We start from the raw sequence: 20,979 nt of genomic DNA on the forward strand, positions 1-20,979 counted from the left end.
CTGAATACATAATGTTAGTTATACTGGTACAAATATCATAACCATCATTATTCACATTAATGACACAAACCTTTGCACCTAACACTATGGGCTTGGGGTGATTATCTATTTGTCCTTAAGGGGAGGAAAATAGTACTTAGTTTGTAACTGAGTCTTCTTGTCAATGACGATGACAGTTATTTCAGTGTCTCCTAAAACGACGTCGACAAACACCGGCCTCGGCTCTTCGGACGGCCCGGGGATCGGGTAATCTATTTTCCCCAGCTGTGAGCATCCCTCGTCACTCACGAAATTATGTGACAGACCCAAAGAAGAGTAAATGTCAATTTCAACTTTCTTTTGATTCGGTTCTGTTGTCGTGAGGGACTGATGCGACACAAATGCCGTAGGTACCCGTGTGCCAATAGTGAGAAACGGTGAAAATATGTCTAAAATATATTCTGTTCCGTTTGCGAGGACGGTCTTTTTATCCGGTGGATGCATTTCCGGGTTGAAAAGTCGAGCGATACGTAGTCCGACGGTATTACGGAGTACTCTGCTTGATATTCCTGCCGGATTGTTGCCGTATATAACAGCGCCCTTCAAAACTGCGATGTCGGAATCAGGCGGCACGATAACTTGCTTAATCTGAGTCTTTCCGACAAGTTCCTGGTTCATAAACTCCTGAACAGCGGGGGACTCCGCGAATCCACCCGTTAAAACGAGGTATGGAACGTCTCTGGCAGTTTTGAGACTCGTGAGAGAGTGTGCGATGATTTTCGTCATCTCAACTGTCGTCGCTCTGAAGAATTCATTGCTAACAACAGCATCAATTCTGAGTTTGTTACTTGAGAGCTTGACCCGCCCTTTGTAAACTGATCGAAAAATCACATTCGCCAGATTGTCATTATATTGAGCCTTCTGGCACAATACCTGAAGGCACGTTGGAGCCTTTAGCTCGATGTAGGTCGTAGTCAGTGGCGTAACGTTACGTTTCTGATTCTCAAAATCGCGCATCAACGCTAGGAAGTCCTTCCGGTGTAGGTTGACGAAGTCTTCCGCGATCTTGTCACCAAGAAGCTTGTAGAGGAACTGTAGAAATATGTTATCAACGGAGCCGCCGCCCAGCTTGGCGCCTACGCCGCGGCTCACCTCCCGAATGCTATCTCGCTTCTTCTCGTGCATCACGATATCTGTCAGCCCACCTGAATGGTAGAGGACATATCAACTGACAAATAATTGCAAAAACAGTGTTTATAATGAAAATTTCCTTTAAATGTTTCAAACCTATTTCAATGAGACAATAACCAAAATTATATCAGAACATAATTAGTGTGCTGAACTGATTCTGTTTAACGAGACATCGAGACATGCATATGCCAAACGACACGACCCTACGATGCCGTCAAACGTGACCTCGTCGTGCCTGCCAACCAAGGATTGCGACACACAAGACATAATAGTAATACAATCAAACCCCATTGGCTCGAGCTCGTTTGGCTCGAATTCCTCGTTGGCTCGAACTTGATGTAAAACACCGAATTCTATATACTGAAGGTGAACATTCCCGCTTGGCTCGAAATTTTGGAGGCTCGAGGTTATTTCGCCGGTCCCTAGGACTTCGAGCCAACGGGGTTCGACTGTCAGTAATTTGTATTGTTACGTTCCTCATTGCAAAATACAAACACAGTCTTCTTCACATGGTTATATCCATGACACCAGTAACCATTATTTTTATTCAGCATATTTCTTAAAGGATTTGACATGTTTACGTTTCAGCACCAACCAAACATACCAGAAACGTTTTAACCAACTGAACAAATAAAATTAGGTGTCCCTACCCCCAATGTCAGCAAGGGCGTACTTCGCCCCGGCTTTAAGGATCGGAATCTTCTCGGAGAAGGCGTTAGAGGGAAGGTTCTGGCAGAACAGCGACGCTGCTTCCGGTTCCAGGCACAGTATAATTTGCCGCCTGGGTAGACCGGCCTACAGGAGGGAAATGGAGATTTTTGAAAAGGTTTGACATAGGTCATATAATGTGTATGATACACTTTTGATTTGTCTGACATGTTTAGTTAGTATGAAGAACATGATGCATATTGATTAAAAGTCATTGTTTCCGTGTTGTACGTTCAAATATTCTAGAACTGTTACACCAGAGCGATGATGCGTTAGAATCATCATTGTCAAACCTGATGAATGAGAATGGTACAAAACAGCTGAAACAAATAATAGAAGTAATAAAATAACTAAAACTATAACTAGTAGTCTATACTAAAAGGCCACCTTTTCCGCCGCGCGCCTGATGAACTGCTTAGTGCGATCGTCTGAGAAGCCGGCCACTGTAATGACCCACCGGAAGTCGTCCACGGAGATGTCGAGGCCGTGGAGACAGAGCTCATTGAGCAGCTGGGACTTAAGGTAGCGGAAAGACATGGAGAACACCTTGAGGGCGGGCATCGTCTTCCCGTTCTCTTCCGTAATGTGAGAGTTCAGCCGGAGATCCTAGAGGGGGAATTAAGAACGTAAGGGACAGATACTATTTACTTGAGATGTGAACAGTGAAATCGCCAAATAGATTCAAATATACGTGTATAACTGATAAACTATTTGAAAGCTTGGTGTGTGTTTATTAAAGTGACACTCTTATTAAAAAAAATCATACACATGTAAAACAAACATAAATTTTGAGTGATACACCCTCAACTTCTTACTAAATCATGCATTTATGGAAAATATTAATTACTATTAACAATATTATAACTGTGTATTTAATAGCTGAAAACGCAAAACTATTAAATGATTGGTGTATGCTAAAAGAATGACTGCGATTAACTATGGTCTCATAAGGTAGCAATACCGTGTTTTCTGCACATTTCTTTTAAATTTAACTCGGTATTCTTCATAAGAACCATTGTTTTCGACATTTGTTCATTCTTTTCGGTATATTAAAACAAAAACCAATGTAATAAACGTGTTAAATCTTATTTGGGAGTAATAGTGCATCTTTAAGGTATTCGGTGTACAAATAACGATGTCATTCCATCGGGCCATTGGTAATAATGTAAATTGGTCATGCCTGGTTTCCATATATGTTTGTATCGTATGGACGGGTAATATTAAAGTCAGAATCAATGCATACACATGTAAAAATACATCAATTTTGAGCGATAAACCTTTAGCTACCTACTAAATAATGCATTTATAGAAAACATTAATTACTGAGGAACTATTGTATTTAAGCTATGATCTCCTACTCACATAAGGAATAAATACCGTGTTAAATGAACCTTTTTTTTCAAATTCAACTCTGTATCTTTTATAAAAAGCCGCCATCGTTTTCGACATTTATTCATCCATTTGGTGAATCAAAACATTTGTATTAATTGTGGTAAATCTTATTTGGGAGTTAGAGTGAATCTTTAATAATTACGTCATAATGTCGTGCGGGTTATGCAATATCAACGTTAAGTTTACTCTATATAAAGCCTAGTACAAACACGTACTCTAATATCTAACTTTATTCATTGAACCCCTTCCTCGTTTATGTTAAAATATCTAACCTCTACGCCGAGAAGTTTGTGTCTAAAGCGTCGAAAGTAGAAGCATCTGTTCTGTTTCCCGTCTTTAACCAACTGCCCGTACGCCTGTTCCGCTTCGTACCCGTACGCTTCGAACTCCTTCTTCTCATTAAGGAGCAAGCAGGCGGGTGTACGTAACGTCTCGAGGGCCCGGTCCGTCTGTAGCCACGCCTGATTCATTACTAACAACGGAAAGAAAGAAACGTGAACTAGACACAGCTTATTTCTTATGGCAATCAATTTAAAAAAGTTATTTTCAAATGACTCAATCCATGCTTGCATATATATGACTACCATGGCTGGCACAAACGGTACATATTTAGAATCACAGACCGTAAGTTAGTACCGGGAATATCCGACGATGCTTGTCGACGTTTGAACAATGTCATTAAGTATGACACGATAATCAGATTTTGAACTTTAAAACCCTGGACAGCGTCTTACGTTTGACGAAACTGCTACGAACCAGAACGGTTAAATGAGTTGATTTGTCGAGTTCATTAACTTTTAACTGAATTGGATGCGTATGCACGTGATTTTGTGTATGTTTATATACATATTATTAAGTGCAAGCCTATTGAAAGGTGTTCATATGATTGAAGCCATACAAAATTGTAAGTACGAAAACCTGTTTAGATATCCTGAAAAAAACACACGAAAAAAGCGAATACTAAATAAGTGACATGCTATACAGAATACACCAGAGCCTCCTTAGTTCATATTGGACCTGGCTCATTTATTATATAGATTTCTAAAACCTATCCGTCCGCGGACGCTAAAAATGGAAACGATATGGTATATACTTTTGTATTTACTGTTATATATTTTAGCCAATGAATATTCCAAAAGTAGGTCATGAAAATATACAGTTACTTCATTAGCGCTTAAATATATAGATTAAAAAATCTTTAATACATATTTTGAAGCTTTATTTATATTAACAAAATCAGTTTTTTCACACTTTTATATCTAAACTAGATACAAACACTCACAGAAAGGAAGTAACGTCAACGTCACACAATATTTAATGTCGTTAATGACGTCGATATAAATAGAAAATAAAATAGGCGCATCCATATAAACTTTTTTATTGAAGCTTAATTCACAAACTGACCTATATCTTTGGCTACGGACTTCCCCTCTTTCCGGGGCGCGTACGCGTAACCAGAATATGACGTCCCTATCTCGATGGCCGCCACATGTGTGAAGGTCTCTTTGTCCTCGGTGAACTTGGCCGGTCGCGGCTCAATATCAACGCTCGTCTTCTGACGCTCAACCGCCGGGAACCGCGGCGTGATAGACGGCAGTGTCGTCTTGTGGCGTTCCAGCTTTGGACGCTGGAAATTATTGGTCGGTATCTTATAACAGCCTCATTCTCATCAAGTACATGTTTTAACAACTTTATTAGTTTATGGTGGCATAAGTGAATAGCACGGACATAGTTATGCTACAATCAACTATAGGTTCAGAAAGGAAAAGATCCATGGCACCCAATTATTTCAATATGCAAGTGCAGTTATAATATAGGTTTGTTGGAATATGGAGAATATCAAAATGTTCAGGGGTTAATAAGTTCTTAAGAATTAATTTCTTAATTCGGTAATGTTTCCTCATTGTTATTATCATTTTTGTTAAAATAATATGAATATACGTTTATACTATGTAATGATATCAAATTTTACACTTACCCGTTTACCCGGCATCCTATTGAAATATGTATCAAGCTTAAAGTGATACTAGATTGTTTGTTTTCTTTGTTATTGCAAATGTATATTTCTCACATATTTACCCTAGTTATTTAAATGTACATTACCACATAGTTTGATAGAAGTTTCTCTTAAGCCTCGGTTATTAATCTTTTGATCCCCAGATAAGTCGTTGGTTTAAATGTCAAGACTTTTATTTCAAGCTGTCCTCATCTGTACATTTATTATCGTTACATTTAGAATGATCGATATTATCATCATTCGTCACAACAGCAACAAAGAAAAAAATATTCGTCACATTCGTTGGAATCTTCTTTAAAATTGTAATTATTGCAAAACTGTATGAGATAACTTTACAGTTAAATCCATACAGCGGTTACTCCCCTTTGCAGCTACTGTTCAGCAAATCACGTGATAGTATTTAAAAATGTATCTTTGAAATCAACGTAATTTAATGACATTTTAAAAACATATTATATACAAGCGTGTAAATATATTTTTTAAAGATGCATTGTAGCTGAAAATATGAAAACCCAATGCTTAGTTCGTTCTCGCAGAGATCGTTTCGATTAAAGCCATTGTACCCTTAACCAACTCGAGCATATACCTCTACTAATCCCTATTTCTTATTTCAAAAATGCAACACGCTACCAACACGACCCTCAACCTATTAAAGGGCAGTTTTTTAAATAAAAAAATCAATATAAATGGCCCGTAAACAGCCTTAGATACATCTTAGATATCTTAACCGACTCATACATGCATCACTATTCTGGTTTCCACCCCTCAGAAAGTGTTCATAATCAGTGTGTGTATACCACGTGATAAATTACGTCATGTATGCTACGTCGGAAGGCAATATTTTGCTTAAAATACAGACTTAAATCAAAATAACTTTTCGCTCACTACACCATTTTAAATAAAACAAAGGCCAGTCTATGCCGCTTAAAGAGCCCAATCTTTATTTTATAACCGGAGTTTGATAAGGTGATTAGTTTCATCAAACACTTCTACAAACCTGTTCCCAAAACAATGTTTTGACAGTGCTCCTTCAACGGCCGTTGAAACTAAACTCTCAATTATGATTTGGTAAAAGAGCGAAGGCGGGGCTCCGTAAGCGGCATAGACTGCGCTATGTTTCATTTAAAATGGTTAAGAAAATGAAAAGTTATAATCGTTTTAAGTCTTCAATCGAAGCAAAATATTGCCTTCCGACGTAGCATTTATGACGCAATTTATCACGTGGTATACACTCACTGATAATGCTAGCAAACTATCCAGGTACAAAGAAGCCTGACTTCTAAACAGCCCAATTAAACCAACCTTACTATTCTGGTTTCCATTTAGAAATAATTCAGAATACCAAACTAGGACAATCCATCAGTAAAATTCCCTGACCCCTATACAGACTAAAGGCCAACTATTGTAGCTAAGCCATCTAGGAAAACCATCAGTAAAATTCCCTGACCCCTAAACAGCCCAAAGGACAGCTATTGCAGCTAAGCCAACTAGGAAAACCATCAGCAAAAGACCCTGACCCTTAAACAGCTCAAAGGACAGCTATTGAGCTAAGCCAACTAGGAAAACCATCAGTAAAAGACCCTGACCCCTAAACAGCCCAAAAGATGGGTTTCAACATTGCCCACTGGACTCTCCCAGCCAGTAGGACAGCTATTGTAGCTAAGCCAAGTGGAAAACCATCAGTAAAAGACCCTGACCCCTAAACAGCCCAAAGGACAGCTATTGCAGCTAAGCCAACTAGGAAAACCATCAGTAAAAGACCCTGACCCCTAAACAGCCCAAAGGACAGCTATTGCAGCTAAGCCAACTAGGAAAACCATTAGTAAAAGACCCTGACCCCTAAACAGCCCAAAGGACAGCTATTGCAGCTTAGCCAACTAGGAAAACCATTAGTAAAAGACCCTGACCCCTAAACAGCCCAAAGGACAGCTATTGCAGCTAAGCCAACTAGGAAAACCATTAGTAAAATACCCTGACCCCTTAACAACCCAAAGGACAGCTATTGTAGGTAGCTAAGCCAACTAATGCATATAACAGTAATCTGGTTTCCATCAGCATAAAATGATTCAGAATGCCAGCAAAACCCATTCAGAATAATCAGTCAGGACCCGCAAAAAGCCCAAAGTTTCCATACGTGCAAAATTGTAGATGATACCATCAAGACTATCCTAGTATGAGCGACGTGTCTCATAAGCAACGACAAAGTTTCAAGCCACCTGAAATGGTTCAGCAAAAAGGGCACTCCCAGCATAAATGACCCTCACTCATAAACAGCCCCAATGATTCTATCCGCCCGAATTGGTTCACAATGCCCACTTGACTCTCCCAGTATAGCGACCCTGACCCGTAAACAGCCCCAAGGATAATATCCGCCCGAATTGGTTTACAATGCCCACTGGACTCTCCCAGCATAAATGCCCCTCACTCATAAACAACCACAATGATTCTTTCCGCCCGAATTAGTTTACAATGCCCACTGGACTCTCCTAGCATAAATGACCCTCACCCATAAACAACCACAATGATTCTTTCAACCCGAATTAGTTTACATTGCCCACTGGACTCTCTCAGCATAAATGACCCTGACCCATAAACAGCCTTTAAGTTTCAATTCGTTCAAACTGATTCACAACGCCAGTTAGGCCCTTCTTGTATAAACGACCCTGATCTATAAACAGCATCAAAGTTTTCATCCGTTCGCATCAGTTCACAATGCCAGCTAGACTCTCATCGAATTTAAGACCCTGCCCCAAAACAGGCCCAAAGTTTTTATTCGACCGAAATAGTTCACCGTACCAGCTACCCCCTTCTAGTATATAAACTTGTAACTCTGATTCGTAACAGCCTCCAAGTGTCCATCCACCCTAATGTGCCCTAATGGTTTCACAATACCAGCTACACCATCCTAATATAATCGACAATGACTCGTTAAACCCCAAAAGTTTACATCCGCCCGAATTATTTCACAATGTCGATTAGACGCCCAGTAATAACGACCCATACCAGTAATCAACCAAAAATATTTAATTCCCCCGAATTGTTTAACAATGCCTGCAAGACTCTCCTAGTATAGTCGAAGCCGATAGAAAACACTATAGTTTACGTTCGCTCGACATGGTTCACAGTGGTATACATATATAGATAGGCTCACTTAGTTTAAACGACCAGGAGGCAAAGTTTCCATACGCTTGAGTTGGCTGTCAATGCTTGCAAGGCTCCCAAGTTCTTTATCAACCATGGTCCCTAGACAACTCTAGAACACCCGCACGTATCACTCCTAGTTCTTGTTTACACAGCCCGTTATTTAAGACCCTCAAGTTGATTATAGGGCATATTACTAAATAATTCTGCCTCGGGACTTATCGTTTCAAGATAACAACATGCGATGCTAAAATGATTTTGCCTTTCATTATCAGTGCGCTTGGTTTGATAAACAAGTAAATATTTATCAAACAGAATTTATGTGCACATTTGTGTTCACTATCAAGGGTTATAGTGTTTTTTTCACGTGCTAACGTAAGTAAAACATTGTTATGCTATAATTATTACCTAAATATGTTCACTTTATCTTAATCGAAATTGTTCTGTGTCATTTCCTTTTTCGTCGTAAAAGATATGTTTGTTTAATATAAGCTTAAATGATGACGGACATATACCTTTCATCGCGTATATGCCACATATTACTGTTTCAATGTATATTAACAAGTGTGGGATTGAACCAATGGTATATATGTTCGCCGTTTGTGTACCACAAGGAGCATATACCCATAACCTCTGGAAAGGGATACCGGTACTGGGTTCTTCTACCCAGGAAACGGAGTCAAGAGTTATCCATAAAAGCTTTGACAGCTTTCTACGCAATCGCGCTAAATAGCAAACAGCTTTTAAAACGAATAAAATCACCTCAAGTTTAGTTAAAGCATGGCTTTCACTTTAACAGTTTTGACTACGTTTACACACGGTATGGAATCGTGAGTCGGTATAGAATCGTGAGTCGGTATGAAATCGTGACTCGTGGTGTTTCATTACAAGTCGTGAATATATTTGTAGCTTATCATCACTAACCTAGGCGAGTCGTGGTCAGTTGTGGTGAGTCGTGACGAGTCGTTGTGGGTCGTGGCAAGTCGTGGCGAGTCGTTGTTATCCTGGTGAGTCGTGGTGAGTCGTGGTGTGACGTGGTGAGTCGTGGTGAGTCGTTGCGATTCGTTATGAGTCGTTATGAGCCGTTATGAGTCGTAGTGAGTCACCGTGAGTCGCTGTGAGTCGTGGTGCATATTGGTGAGTCGTGGTGGGTAATGGCTAGTCGTGGTGAGCCATGGTGAGTCACCGTGAGTCGTTGTGAGTCGTCGTGAATATTAGCGAGTTGTTGTGAGTGATGACGAGTCGTGGTGACCCGTGGCGAGTCGTGGTGAGCCGTGATGCATTATTTTTTCAAACCATTCACAAATCTTAGTAAATTCGTAACACAATCGAGAATATTTGTATAATATTGGTCATTTTGGTTGATCGTCACTTTTTTCTCTTACACCCCTACATGGCAAGGCAAGTGTGACCCTCACCCCAGAACGACCTGTTAAGTATACGGTATCGATTATCGCACTCCCTACGATTGCTGTACGATATATCACGATTCTCTACGATAATTTTCGGAGCAATTCCTAGAGTTTATGTTTATCGTGTATATACATCATAATTCACACACCTTCTTCTTTTTAGTCGAAGTGCTTGCAAGCTAGGCAAAAGAAATTCCATGCACTACAATTTCTTCTTGCAAATCGGCCAGGTTGTAGGCCAATGAAACGAACTTTGATCAGTTACCAGGGTATCCATAAAACTTCAAGCATTTGTATAGTATCTTACTGATCCCATTGTTTAATCAATAACTGAATAACATCTAAAATACTGTTTTCTACAATTATTTTGAAAAAAAACCAAACCACAACACCTTTACGTTACTTAAAATTTAGCATGGAAAAAGGAAGGAATTCGTCTTATTATAAGAAATGACTATGATGTTTTATGAATACCGACCAAATAATATAGTTTTGACCTCTTTACTATTGGTCAATATGCATTCAACCACCTTAAAACGTAAAATAGCATTGCTTGTACTTTCCTTCATCAATCGTATTACAAGCTTACTATAAACGTGAGTGTTCGTAATGTTATCGCATTTAGAAGACCATTACGGTGTCAAACCATTTCAAACTGCGGTGATCGTAACTCATTGTTTCCATGGTACTCCCGTCGTGGGGATGTCGCCAACAGTTGTGCGAAGGGAGGGTTGGAGCCCATGCATTCCTTCTTACTAAGACTTACCACGATTAATGCACCAGTCATTTGAAACCACGCCCCCAGGCCCGTGGGTGTAGCGGGGATAGCGGGGGAATTGGGCCGTGTTTTTACGTTCCAGGTGGCACCGCAGTGCCAAGTGGATGCTGTGGTTTTGTTTACGCGCTAAGAATAGCGGGGAATAGGCCCTTACCGGTTATCCCGGGGTTTCGGGGGCATTTGGCGGGGATTTGACCAGAAGTTTTACCCTGCAGAGCGGTGATTTTACCCTGGATTGGCTGGACCGACAGTCAAAGTCCCCGCCATTCCCCGGACCTGGGGGCCGTGATTACATTTGACTGGTGCATAACATGGCGACGATCTATCGGGGTGGATTGTAGTCAAAACCGTGACAGTGAGAGCCAGACTTGAGCAGATTTAAAGATAATGGACTTTATTAGACAAACATATCCAGTTCTTATCTGTATTTCAATAAAGCTGAACCGGTAAAAACTAATACATGTAATCGAGTCTGAACGTTAGGGTTAAGGGAACAGCACATTTATCATGGTTTTTTTTATTAAGCTGTCTTTCAGTAATCTGCATTGTACTAAACAAACGTCGTTAAACTGCTGCAAATAAAATCCTTTTCAAAATATTTTATGTATGTGTAAGATTCATTTACCATTTTCCAAATTTGCCATAAAATATACCTGCATAAGGCAACACATTGTGATAAATTCTTAAGAGATCTTTATCTAATTGAAGTTTACGCTTTACTGCGTTTAATATAAAATGATCGAAATTTACTGCAGCCAACCCGGCCTGATGTTACACCAGGCAATCAGCCTGACCGTGATGATTCTGTCAGCAACGTTAGCGTCCGCTATCCAATGGAACAACCGCTCTGGAGACGAAAACAAAACCACACTTCCTCTGCTGCTTAATGTAGACGTGCCCGGGGAAGAAATGAGCCTTATTTGGTCGTTTAATCAAACAACGACTCAAATATTTGGATTTCGTGTTCGAATTACTGACCTAGATGGCAACACCCAGTATAAATCTCCCATTCTCCAGGTATCTGAAACTGAGATGGTTATACGGTTTCAACCAGAGGAAGATAGTTTAGTTTGCCTCGAAGTGCTCGCAAATATTACCACCATTATACACAATAAATGTGAGAAAGTGAATCTCAGCATTCAGAGAGTAGTGGTTGGGATACTAGCCGGTGCTGTTTTCCTTATTCCCTGCATTATTGGACTTATCTTCATAATTGTAAAGGACCAAAAGAAAAAACGACCAGAGCGGTCCTCACTGCCTGAATACGATCGTATAAACAGTCCAGATAAAATATATGTTAAAATTACAAACATTCAAGGAGTTGCTAACGCTATAGAAAACAACAACGACGCCGTCAATGAACACCGTAGTAAAATACAGTCGATAACAGCTACTGGAATTGACAACACTGCATTTAATATTGACTCAAAAAACAATCCAATGAAAACTGGCATTATTTCAGACAGAGTTACATTGGACTCCCAGGACTCCAAGAATGTAAAATTGATGAAGAATGGAGGTGAACAATTGAAAAAAGACGATCACATAGACCAAAGTGTTGACTTAACTGATGAGGACTTGAATAAGCTAACTGATACATTAACAAATAGTAACAGTGTAACTAAAAGAAATCCAAATGACTGTCACTCACAAATATACGTCATCAAGCTTTAACATCGCACGCATTATTCAACTGATCTGATTTGCTTGTTTTAATAACAGCATGTATGTGTCTGTCTTCTCTGCCGTTTAGTCATACAGCATACATTGCATTCCAAGTGCGGGCTGTTATTTTCATACCATAGTTATATACAAATGTGTGTATGCAATGAAAAGAGATGTCGTGAGGACAGAGATATGCATTCTAAATTACAAAAAAAATAAACAAACATGATATCACTTTATATCATGCTTTTTTGTTTTTTGAGCTTTCATATCTCCGTCTCGAGACGAATCACGTTTAATATTTTACAAGGCCTTAGATGAAGAGATATTTGTTTGCATTCACATCAACAACTACGGTTACATTCAACCCGAATTTTATAGGAAATGAACTTCAAGTGCCAAAGGTTTTTTTGGTCGCCTGTTTTCTGCCGCACGCCGTCCCTCCTGTCCTCTCTCCAAAACCTTAAAGAGAAGAAAATGTATTCAGGTATCCGAATTTGGATGTCTTGTATTTGCTATCATTTGAAAGGGTTGAATTTGAAAAAGTCAAAATAATAAAAACAACACTTTTTGTTCTTGAAATACTTCAAAATAGGATATTTTTATGTACAACTGCGGTTGATATATAGAGCAGAACTACTCAGGACAAGATCTGCTTGGTCATGTATAGAATGTAGAAGCAAAATGAAACCAACATTTCATGGGGTCATTATGCATCCAAATTTAACAGTATGGTTAAGGTAGCTATCAAAAAACATACTTGTGGGTCTCTACGTATTCATATCCAAAAAACCTGTAGCATTAGTTATAGGTCCTTAAGTATTACCCATATAGCTAAACTGGTATTACTATCAGAAAACAGAAGCATGCGAGGGTAAATGTTTACTATGAATTACTTCAAGGGGTCTTCAAAAAATCTTTAAACCGCTTCCCTGGAGCCAAGCACCATCACTGATACTCATTTGCTTTTTATGAATTACAGTGCTAAACCACAAAAAACATCTCGTCAAAAACCAGAATATCCATAGCTTAGATATTTGGTATTTAGTATATGACATGAAAATGATTAGGTTTTTTGGCTAAAAGGCCATCAACACATTACAATGTACAGATAAACAGTATTAACTTAGTATGAAGTATTAGCCAAATGGTTTTTCTCGATATTTATAGAAAATTGCATGCACACGAGTTCATCCACCTTCTCAACCTTGGGTAATGCTTGTTGCACAGCATGTGAACGCATGTGCGAATGCTACACGTATATTCAAGAGGTAAACCTCTATCTGTATAGGTGCATCACCTTTCTGTGGATGTAAATAGAAGTGAACGTCTATATTTTGACTGCACTTCTATATAAAGGAATGTATTTTTTTTAAATAAGACCTGTGTGAAACCCTTTATTTAGAGTTACAATTTTACTGTTTTGGCACTATTTTCGGCTTTATGATTTTTTACCCAAAGCTGATCGATTTTATTTGCAGCGCAATAAATAGCTGTGTCTCTATAACATTTTTTAACAAGGGAGGAGTTATTATTAAAATGGTACTCATGTAGTGTTGTCATGTTTTAAGATGTCGCAAAAAACACTCTAATTATAATAAGTTCAAAGACTTAAAGCATATTTTATGTGTTGTTTGTTTTTTGTTTTATTTTAAGTATCTGGAAAGCGGATATCAGTCGTGCTGTACTTAATTTTAGAACATGATATTGGAGACACGTCGCGGATTTATTCATAGAAAATGAACTAATAGGCTGGTGTAGTTTGGTCAACGCTGTAAGAATGTGGTTGTAATCCATTTCCATGCATTGGGATAGTCTTTATGTTTTTTTTGTTCGATGATAAAAAACATTTTGATATACATAAATCAAACGTGCTTTGTACGTTATCAAACGTATAACCTTTTCTTTGTTAAGTTTATCGCCTCATACGGCTCTCGTCTATTCATCGCTCATCTTGGAGGGCTTTCCCCATTGGGTCAACTAGTGTAAAATATATCATTGAAAGAAAAATATAGATTTGCCTGTACTTCTTCTTCTTCTTCTTCTTCCTTCTTCTTCTTCTTCTTCTTCTTCTTCTTCTTCTTCTTCTTCTTCTTCTTCTTCTTCTTCTTCTTCTTCTTCTTCTTCTTCTAAACATAATCTGTCAATTATATCATTTTTGTTTGGCCAGTATTATATTTTGTTTAAGACATTTATTTTTCACAAGTCCACTAACTGTCTCGGAAATATTGTGTTCGGGGGACTGCGTTAAGATACCTGTTAACAACTGGCATATTTAAGTTACTCAGACTTTATCGGTGTATTTTTATTATGTGCGAACATCCAAAGAAAATGTGATTAAACGTTTCCTTGAAGCCACATTGTTTGTAAGTTGTAATAAAGGCACACTCAGTCCTGAGTATTGTGTATACTTTTTACTTTATCTCTTTGTGTTTTTGTACGATATTTTTTGTGTTTTGGATACACGCCTGATGGGTTACGATGATGTACACTTGTATACGTCGAAATAACTGCCTGTTCTGTTCTGTTTTTAATTTAATGTTAATAAAACTATAGGTGAATAGTTAGTTTATTGTAGTGACACCCAATCCATTCACAGGCCAGTCCTATGAGACACTTTGCCAGGCAATTTGTTCCCATTATTCAACTAGCTGCTGGGTCCTTCGGCCTTTCGCTGCATGGCGCATGTCTTAACCCAATGGAGGCGGTGTTCCATATTTTGATGCCTGTTTTGAAATTTGATCAGCAATTTCATTGCCTATATTTCCTACTATGTGACTAGGCATCCAAAATAATGTATATTACAGCTCCTTAATTATTAAGCAGCGTATGTGTTTAAGTAACTGTTGTAACGTTTCCAACGTAATTTAGACAAGCATTTTATTGACATAAGATCACTTGGGGAATCTGACATATTGTCACCTTGCTATTTTGTTTGTTTATTATATTTTTCATGTTTATTGATGAAATATGGAATTTAATCAGTGAAATAACAACAGATAAATATCAATATGATATTTTCACTGCAAACTAAGGAGTGAAAACATCAATTTTAAGAACTACCTTTCTCTAACTACCTTGACACTAAAAAAGGTTGCACATGTTTTAATAAGGATAGTTTTGCAAATAAACATAACTTAGCTGTGTGAAGTTAGCTAAACATACGACATTGGACATTGGACATTCAAAAGTGAAAGTCGTGCTGGCACGACATTGGACATTGGACATTCAAAATCGAATGTTGTGCTGGCACGACATTGGACATTCAAAAGTGAAAGTCGTGCTGGCACGACATTGGGCATTGGACATTATATAAATATCATATGGCAGCATGTGTGGCATTGATATTGTCAACCCGAGAGCTGAATGTCCCTCGATGCTGCCATATGATATTTATTTTATTATATCGAATAAAATTTAGTACATAAACAGTTTTAAAATGTTTTTTATTCATTTAATAAAACAAGTTTAACAAGGTAACCAAAATATAACATACTAAATCAATTATAGATAGAACAAAAGTCCACCGTTAATTTCCTGAAATGCGGGGGGTGGGATGGGTCAAAAAGTATTTTTTTTTAAATATCCAGAGCAGCCAGAAGGTAGGCAGAAGCTCTATTGGTCACAGTCGGGAGACTTGTTTGTCCAAAACTACATTTTTTTTTTCAATTTTATTGCCGTTCTGAAAACATTGCAGCTAGTAATGGGACTTGGACTGGGGACTCCCTGTTTGCAAGTTTGTGCTCTATCAACTTGGCTCACAGGCCCTTAGAAATTAAAATAACTTAAAGCTTGCAGTTGAATTGTTCAACCAGCTCGACAAACTGTTCCTGATAACTTAATTTGCAAACAATCTGACATTTGTGGGTTAGTACTGGGACACACTTATGAACGGTAGTACGGTAAACCTGGGTGCAAAAGTGGGACAGGTTCAGATCTTGAACCCCACGACTGATGACTACTTGAGCTCAAGCAATGGCTTTATTAAAACAGAAACCACCTTGCATTTAAAGAAAAATGTCAACCATATTTTAAGCTTCAGAAAAAAACAGCCTGTTTATAAATAAATAGATTATTCATTTTTTTTTATTTCAGATCCTGACATGGATCCAAGATGGAGGTAACTAGGCGGGACGGATTGTTACACAGAATTGCAGGTTTCTGGATGGGTAAATAAATTTCCATATTTCCGGTTTACTCGTGTTTTTATAAGCAAGATAAAAGTAAATACACCACAAGAGCGAATCAAGTGGAAATCGTGCATTATGTATGTATTTACAGTCAGTTTGTAGCATTTTTACTAAATCTCAATTTTATACAAACTTTTAAGCTTATCATGCATATAGTTTGATGCACATTCTATAATTATAATATTAAAGATGTGCAGCATATATATGGAATGATCCACATCACTGGATACTGTATATATGTAACATTGCATGTGAAAATGCATAGCAACAAGTGATATAAGACTGCTGAAAAAATCACATTGCAAGTTTTCATATTTATTTTCAAAAATTGATGTTTTATGCATTTTTCAAAAACATTAATTTGCGACAGAAATATGAAAAACTGTGATAAAATCTTTTGTCAGCATTCTTGTATCGCTGGTTTTCAGATGTTTACACAAAATTTGCTCATTCCTGGACAAAAGATAAAATATTATTAAAACTGTTAATCTGTAAGAGTGCAGCCTCAAAGAAAACAAATGAAATCATTGTTTGTTTTGCTCTTAAATACTTTTTGTTTTTCGTTTCAGAGACTCAGCGCCATGTCACAAATACTTCAGAACCTAGAATGAAAGTTACCGAAAGAGCAATAGACTTTCCAATCTCTACAAAATTCATCTTAATTGTTTTTCAAGGTGATACTTGAGACTACCAAAGACTTTTCAAGGACAGAATTCACAAAACAGTTTATGCCACCATCTCATATCAAAGGATTGTGCTTTAGTTGAACAGCCTTCAAACAGAAACTGCTTCAACACCTTCAATGGATTCATTCTGATTCAGTTCACCCTTGCCGTGATCTGAGCAACTACTTACATCAATTCAACATTGTAAATTGTATAAACTTGAAAAATCTGTCTTCGTGCAACTCACATGAATCTATTTACTGTGAACTTTGATGTTGACTCTATACAGGAAGAAGAGACCATCTTTATACATGCTGGCATATCATTTAAAAAGGAAACAAATATTATAACCAACATACTACAGTGTTATGTCATCCAAGGACTCAGCTACTGACTCAATTTATAAATACTTCAAAGGAAAAATGTCTCTGTCAATGTAATCACTGCTGTGCATAATAAGACATTTTTTTTTATGCCCCCTTCGAAGAAGAGGGGTATATTGCTTTGCACATGTCGGTCGGTCCTGGACGTATGGTCATCAAACTTGACATGAAGGTTGGGCCTGACCAGTAGATGATTTTAGGGCTCATCGGGTCAAAGGTCAAGGTCACAGTGACCTTGAATGATAAATTAATTTTAAAGCTTGTCTGAGTGATAACTCAACAATGCCTAGACCTTTCGTCATCATACTTGATATGGAAGTTGGGCCTCACCAGTAGATGACCCCTATTGGTTTTGGGAATCATCGAGCCAAAGATCAAGGTCACAGTGACCTTGAATGGTAAAAGCTTGTCCAAGTGATAAATCAACAATGCCTGCCCCCATGGCCTTCAAACTTGACTCGGAGGTTGGGCCTTACCAGTAGATGACCCCTAGGTCAAAGTGATCTTGAAAGCAAACTCGACAATTCCAGGACCAATCATGCCATTCAGTCTGAATGGTCATCAAACTTGACATAAAGGTTGGGCCTGACCAGTAGATGACCCCTCTTGACTTTGAGGGTCATCAAGCCAAGGTCAAGGTCACAATAACATTTCATGCAAAAAAGATAACAAATCCTCTCTCAGGGATCTCTCAACAATGCCTGAACCTATGATCATCAAACTTGACATGGAAGTTGGTCCTGACAAGGGGATGACGCTTATTGATTTTAGGAGTCATTGGGTCAAAGGTCAAGTTCACAGTGACCTTGAATGCGAAAATGTTTCGAGTGATAACTTGACAATGCCTGTACCCATGGCCTTCAAACCTGACTTGGAGTTGTGTCTGGCCTGTAGATGAGTCCCTTTCATTTTAGGGATCATCGGGTCAAACGTCAAGGTCACAGTGACATTGATTGAAAAAAGCTTGTCTGTGTGATAACATGTCAATGCCTGAACCCATGTCCCTCAAACTTGACATTTAGATTTTTGTAGACCAGCTGATGACTCATATGGATTTTGAGGTCATAGAGTCAAAGGTCATGGTCATAACACACTCTATCCTCACACTTTGAATGGTCATAATCTTAAAACTGCCTCAACGGCATCCAATGTCAGTGACTAATCAGCTGTCATTTCGGTCCATGCTTATTTCATTCAATTGTTCATATAATCCTGACAACATGGCGCTCAGGTGGGGGCATAATGTTTGACAAACATCTCTTGTTGATACTTGGCTCATTTCTTACATGTAGCTGTAACATTTTGGGCAACTTCTCAATTATTTTGTTTAAGACATTTTTCATCCAGCTCATTTAAGCCTAAGTTAGTGTTCATGTTAACTTTTATGACTGCCTGTTTATTGTACTTTTTATAAATTATTTTTAATGACTTTTTCTCAAGAACCATTTGGCTAAGTATGTCTCCTCCTGAAATAGACTAATTATTTTAGCTGCAGTTGTCTGTCTGTCCGTCTGTAACAAATTGTGTCTGCTCCATGTCTCTTTAACCTCTTGAAGGATTTGATATAACTTCCCACAAATGTACATCATATTGAGGGGAAGGGTTTATTATTATAACTGTTGAGCAGTTTCTGAACTTGACTGTCTTATATCTTGCATTTACCTCAAGCTGTTAAGTGAACAATATAACATTGACCAATACAAGGAACTAAACCTTCTAGGTCACCATTTTGGAATGAAGTAATACTTAAAGCTCATATTTCCATACAAATCTGCTCATATACAGTTTTTATAGCTTATACAAGTATATCATTTTAACATGACATCAGATCTTCCACTGTTTTATGTTTGCAACATTTTTTTTAAACTTTGATTTATATATCATGACTTTTATGAACAAATACCAAACAGCATCTCACAAATCTATACTCTTTTGGGCAGATTTTGTAAATCCAAGCATTGTCAATTGATATTCAATGCTTTTGGGCAAATTGGGGCATTTTCTGTCACATTAAAATCAATATTAACAATAAATCTCCAACTTCAATATTCTTATATTTTTGTGCCCATTCTTTGCCAATTATTTGTTTGTCTATTGGTATACATGTATGTTTATTCAGACTGTTTTTCAAAATAACGAATTAATAAAATGTTTGAAATATTTTATTTGCTCATAACTTATTTAATATAACAAAAAGATGACTGCATTTTGTTTTATTTCACATCATGATCACTCATAAAGCAAGAATTGAAGAAGTATAGTGATATAGCCACAAGTGTCTGTCTGACTTTCTCCTACCCAAGACGGCATGTGTTTGAATCCCAAATTGGAAAACACAGTTCAAAGGTCATTTGATGTATCCTGATTGCAGGCAAAGAGAAACACTATGATGGGCACCTGTAAAATAGAAGATACATAGTCTTTACTATTATCCATAAAAAAAAATGGTCTAAGATTTTTTTCAAATACAATTCTTGATAATATTTCTTGTAAAAGTACATATTTATCTTAAGAGATAAAAAATCATTACAGTACAAATTTGTTTTTTAAAAGCCATTTCTCAAATTCAAATGAAATGCCTGCCTTGACAGTGATAGTTTGTATTGAGATTACATATATTGGTAAAAAATCGGTAGTTTGCAAGAAGCAGTAGCAAGTATTTTCTTATTTCATACTATGTTATAATGGCAATTGCATCTGTTTTTGAAAGACTGGGTCTAATAACTCTAAAAATATAATAATAATCCTACTCCCCGATTACTGTTTGCATAGTTTTTGCAATAGTTGGTTTAATCATACGCTGAGATATACAGTCATACCCAATGCTTTTCAGTGCTGCAACACTGCATCTCAGATGACTGAGCTTTTCTTTCAAAAGATTGCCTGCAATGAAAAACTTAATAAATCATATCAATAACAAACAAAGAGGATGCTGTAATTGACAATAGGTCTACCTATTTGTAATGACAAATATCATTTGTATACTGGTTAGTATATAGAATTGTATATTAAAACATATTTGAGTGTGTAAACTTACATACCTTAAGGAAACAGTTCAAATAATATTCGCTAACTAAACTCTTTCTTAAATTTGTACTTCCGGGATTTTCAATCGAATAGAACAAACGAATTAACGAACGTAATAGTACATTTACCTTTTGGGATGTGATTATTTAACATGTTAACGCCATAACAATTATTATACACAATACAAGCGATAAGAAATGAATATAGTTGGTATCAAAATGTGTCATAACCTGAAAACATTGCAATGTGACACAGGAAACAGCTGTTTAAACGGGTCAAACCATGCCGTAGCAACCGTAGTCGACAAAACGTTACCACCCACTGTATTTATCAAAGTAAATAGTAAATGTCTATTTTGATTATTCGAAAAGCGAAGCAGATCAAATCACTATTTGCGATTTTTTTAGTATACTCACATCTACGGTTTGTTT

The 20,979-nt window shown here is 37.6% G+C and overlaps 1 protein-coding gene and 1 long non-coding RNA gene across 2 annotated transcripts; both read right to left on the bottom strand.

The window, feature by feature from the left end:
- Window positions 1-105: 105 nt before the first annotated feature.
- On the bottom strand, window positions 106-5,263 carry LOC128244454 (heat shock 70 kDa protein 12A-like). The gene is made up of 6 exons (XM_052962457.1): window positions 5,249-5,263; window positions 4,675-4,897; window positions 3,543-3,742; window positions 2,266-2,484; window positions 1,821-1,965; window positions 106-1,184 (listed from the first exon to the last, which is right to left on the bottom strand). Exons 1-6 carry the CDS (start codon window positions 5,261-5,263, stop codon window positions 106-108), a joined length of 1,881 nt encoding a protein of 626 aa, XP_052818417.1.
- Window positions 5,264-19,802: 14,539 nt separating this feature from the next.
- On the bottom strand, window positions 19,803-20,979 carry LOC128243479 (uncharacterized). Its single transcript, XR_008262840.1, has 3 exons — window positions 20,965-20,979; window positions 20,341-20,404; window positions 19,803-19,918 (listed from the first exon to the last, which is right to left on the bottom strand). It is a non-coding gene; the product is annotated as an uncharacterized LOC128243479 (long non-coding RNA).

The sequence above is a fragment of the Mya arenaria genome, chromosome 8, assembly GCF_026914265.1.
Source record: "Mya arenaria isolate MELC-2E11 chromosome 8, ASM2691426v1".
Taxonomy (NCBI): domain Eukaryota; kingdom Metazoa; phylum Mollusca; class Bivalvia; order Myida; family Myidae; genus Mya; species Mya arenaria.